Source organism: Pygoscelis adeliae, unplaced genomic scaffold, assembly GCF_000699105.1.
Source record: "Pygoscelis adeliae isolate BGI_AS28 unplaced genomic scaffold, ASM69910v1 Scaffold108, whole genome shotgun sequence".
NCBI classification, from domain to species: domain Eukaryota; kingdom Metazoa; phylum Chordata; class Aves; order Sphenisciformes; family Spheniscidae; genus Pygoscelis; species Pygoscelis adeliae.
In genome coordinates, this window is record NW_008825498.1 from 3,368,483 (window position 1) to 3,373,015 (window position 4,533).

Here is a 4,533-nt window from a genome sequence, read left to right on the forward strand (position 1 = left end):
TTCACCCTTTCAATTGACCCCGCCGTGTGAATCTCAGTGTGAAAATATGCTTCCTGGCACTCCGGACTGGCTGCTTTTCACTTCAACATCATTTATGGTCCCTTGTTCTATTAAATGTGCTGAGATGGAAAAAAAGTAACTAGGCTGACCCTATTTGTGCCATTTAGGATTTTATATACTTTTATTAGGTTCCTGCTTCATTCTCTCTTACTCCTGAATATAGTTAGTGAGGTTTTAGCCTGTCATCACCTTCTATCTTGGGATACATAGAGCAGAATAATCATCGCTCTGAAATGAAAATGGGAGCTGGGGCTAATGCAGGGGGTCATTACAGCCATCCACTTAGGGCCCCTCAGCACTTAGGGCCCCAGTGGCCGTAATATTTGAACTAAAGAGTAAAACGGATTCACCACCCCATTTTTCCACTGCAGTAAATCATTAACCTTTAACCAAAGCTAGTCCAGACAAATTTTTCTAGTCTTTCCTGAGTTCAAGATGTCAGATTCCCTTTGCTGTAATTCTTTAAATACCATTGCATTAGTATATAGATTATATGCATTAGTGTGTGGATTCTTCGGTTTAAATGGACTGCATAAAAGTGTTATTACTAAAGCATAACAGCGTCTGATGAAAAGGGTAGGGAAAAATAATTCATTAATCATTAAGACTGTCAGATGTAATTTCCCTGATCTTGCCAAGCCCCTGAAACACGACAGAAGGAAAGCACCTTCCTTTAATTAAAACACTTACTGATGAAGAAGTTTCTGCTGCCAGCCTTGCTGCATACCTGGCGATCAGCTTATGCTCTTCATCCAGGCGACTTGCGCTGTCGAGCACGCTGCTCGGGGTTGGAGGGGTAGGAGGGAAGACATGTCAATACACGGTAAAAAAAGACCATTGCTCTGTCACACTGTCTACTCACACACCCTCACTGCAGAATTTAGAAGCAAAATGTTGCCAAATTAACAACGGCAGATGTTAACTGAGCAAAGGGGAGAACTGGGAGGGTAATTTCCCTGGAAGGATTAGCTCTAGGGGCCAGGCAGCACCTTCCCTTAGGGGAAAACAGGTCTTCAAGGTCTGCAACCCCTGGCCAAGGCTGTGCAAGATGCAACTCGCAGACTGCTCTGTCCAAAGAGGGGTGGGAGGTGGTTAGGGCCACCAGTCAGCATTTGTTTTTACTTCTCAGCTTTGTCGTATCACCTAGAAGAGTGATTACTTTTTGGACTGTGGATTAGCGGGAACCTCGGTCTTTGCTGAGAAAAACTTTAGATGTTTTGTCAGATTTGCAACAGAAAACAATATTCGGGACAGTTTTGCAGGGCACTTACCAAGGCCTCACGGACCACAGTTTGGAACCACTGATCTAGGAATTTATAATCAGACTCTCTCTTTTATTCTTGGTTTCTTAATATTTGGGAATAAGATTTCAGAGAATCACATAATGGTGATCAGAAAGTGTAAGAACTAAAGAGCAAGTATGCTGAATTCCTTTAAAATATTGCAACTTACTACTTATATATCACCACTGATCCCAGACTTGGACTCGCTTGAACTTGGAGCCAGTTCCTGCTGCCAGAATGCAGGAGTCTACTAGCACCAACTATGAAGAGCTTTGGTCACATGCGCAGAATCTCCATAAAAATTACTCAGAAAGTGTAAGAACTAAAACAGCAAATATGCTGAATTCCTATAAAAAGTGCATCTTATTACTTTTTTTTCCCCTAAGAATATCAAAGGCAAATATTTCTCTCAGGTTAATCCCCTGCCAGCTGTCCTTATTTTAAATGGAGGCTATTATTTAGTCAGATGAGCAGGAAAAAGGTAATATAGTGAGAACCTTTACTATTTCTAAACATTTAGAAGTTTGCAGAGCACCATCAAAACTAATAAACTGACAAAAAATGAAATCTGAAGAGGACTTAGTTGACCCTGGATAATCCCGGGCTTTAGAATCCTGTATTGCATTACTTTTAGTATATACAAGAGAAAAAAAATGAAGGCCCTAGGAAAAGGTGAGAAGAATGCTTTGCTGTGTGGAATACAAGACAGCCTGCAGACTATCCCAGACAGAGGTAAATCTGGCCCTTTTCTTATGCCTTGGCAACTGTCTGATGTTTTGGCTGAAGGGAGACAGGCACACGCCTCCCTACCCACAGGCTCTTCAGGGCACGCAACTGGTTGCTAGAGAATGAGCTTCACATTTCAAAAGAGTGCCCAAAACAAGGGTTATTTTGGGCATGGGAATCTTATCCTGATTTTTGCCAGAAATTATACCTTGAACTTGAAAAGCTTTCAGACGAAAATGGCACTTGTGCAAAAAGTTCTGCTTTTGAAGAATCGGCATCTTTAGAAGGAAAAGGAAATATTTCTCGAAAAATTCTCAGTGAGTTCATATCCCCAGGTACCCCGGGGAACTACAATGTGCATCTTTTGGTTGGCTTGATTAAGTCCACCGGGATTTAGAAGTTATGTTTGAAAGATGAGTAGTGGTTGATATTCATTGATCATTAAGCTAAAGCTGGGAGTCATGTGGATTTGTTACGGCTTGCTGAGGTAAGGAAAAAGAGACAAACACCATCTTTCTCTCATTCCGACAACCTGTGAGCCCACAAATACGAAGTTTAGAAAAACAGTAAAGCTATGAAAAGTCAGACCCAGAGGGGTTCTGTGTAAGCTAAGCTTGTGCGGCAGACTGCACGTAAGACTTCTGGTGGTAGATGAACACTGACTTTTTGGCTTTGGTTATATTTAATTTATTTTGTTACATATATAGCTTAATTCTATGCTTATTCAGATTCTTGTGGGATAACTGTTTGACTTTCTGAAAAGACCCAAGGTCTTTTCTAACGGTATTTTTCTAAATTTATACAGTTCTGCTTCTTACATACTCATGCTTACTGTCCTGATATGTCATCCAGAGAAAGAAAGGGGGATCAGACTCTTGCAGACACATGAAATTATGCAAACCAGGTAATAAGGCTTACTTTCATGACAGTATAATTAATTTTTAATTTTTCTGTAATGACTAAAACATCACATCCTAGCAGATGGCTGTGAAAACAGCAAGCATTCAGCATCAATTCTCCTTTTTACAGCAATGAGCAACCATATAATCCATCCTGGAAAAATAATGGATTATGGTTCCACTTGTTGCCATAACACAATCTGCACCATAGTTCTGAGAGGTGAGTTAACCCCTGAGACAATGACTTTACTGAATGAACCAAGCCACTGCAGCTTTTTGGTTCTTACTTGCTATTTAATGTCTTTGATATATATTTATGTGCAGGTGGATGTCATAAAATAGATGTAGCAGCACATCAAATTTGGTGTATGAATGCCACAAATCACTGGTCCCAAAGCTTTGTAAATTAAATTTCAATGTCTGAGATAAATTTAGTTCTGTAATGTACCTATTCTATGTGATCACTAAGCACAGAGGTATGCACAGCAGCATTAGTCTCTACTGCCAAGACTTTTATGTCTCAGAGTTCTGATTTGCCATGATTCACTTCTGTTTTACTTCAGCAACTTCATGGACAATGATGCAGTGAAATACACACAAGCTTTAAAATATTATGAATATGTGTGCAGAATTTGGGACCCTCAAGGTAATGATTCAGGCATCCTTTTGAAAGAAAATGAACATTTTGCATACAAATATCCTACTGCTGATCCTTCTTTTCTAAAAAAGTTAATGGTTTTAATACTGCTTCTCCATTAGTGACCCTTTCTTTAAAGACTTCATAATTATTAGCAATAATTGATCTGGCAGAATTATTATAATTCAGATGTAGAGTGAATATCCAATCTTACTGCCCGTACAATAGGGCTTCTTTTTTAGGCTTTAGTTGATCTGTGTAACATTCCACAGTCTAAAGGAGATCCATAAAAAAAAGGATCTCAAAACTCCAGGCAAAAGATGAAAAATGTGAACAGAGGAGTGACCTCGGAGGATCTTTGCTATTTCTCAGGCTTTAGATGTGTCAGATCAGCCTGTTCTGCAGTAGGCACCCTGCAATACATGGTGCCTTTGACACAGTTCCCCACAACATCCTCTTCTCTAAATTGGAGAGATATGGATTTGATGGGTGGACTGTCCGGTGGATGAGGAATTGGTTGGATGGTTGCATCCAGAGGGTAGTGGTCAACAGCTCAGTGTCCAGATGGAGATTGGTGATGAGTGGTGTCCCGCAGGGGTCCGTATTGGGACCGGTACTGTTTAATAGCTTCATCAATGACATAGACAGTGGGATCGAGTGCACCCTCAGCAAGGTTGCAGACAGCTGAGTGGTGCGGTTGACACGCCAGAGGGACGGGATGCCATCCAGAAGGACCTTCACAAGCTTGAGAAGTGGGCCTGTGTGAAACTCATGAGGTTCAAAAAGACCAAGTGCAAGGCCCTGCACCTGGGTCGGGGCAATCCCCGGTATCAATACAGGCTGCGGGATGAAGGGATTGAGGGAAGCCCTGCCGAGAAGGACTTGGGGGTACTGGTGGATGAAGAGCTGGACATGAGCCAGCAATGTG

General features: G+C 41.3%; 1 protein-coding gene across 17 annotated transcripts in view; it reads right to left on the reverse strand.

Moving 5' to 3' along the window:
- Window positions 1–4,533, reverse strand: part of DTNA (dystrobrevin, alpha) — a 223,721-nt gene that overhangs the window by 28,614 nt on the left and 190,574 nt on the right. For all 17 annotated transcript variants that reach the window (XM_009331409.1, XM_009331423.1, XM_009331418.1 and 14 more), the window contains one exon: window positions 751–838. In XM_009331409.1, the coding sequence (XP_009329684.1) occupies window positions 751–838 (88 nt within the window). The remainder of the gene's footprint in view (window positions 1–750; window positions 839–4,533) is intronic.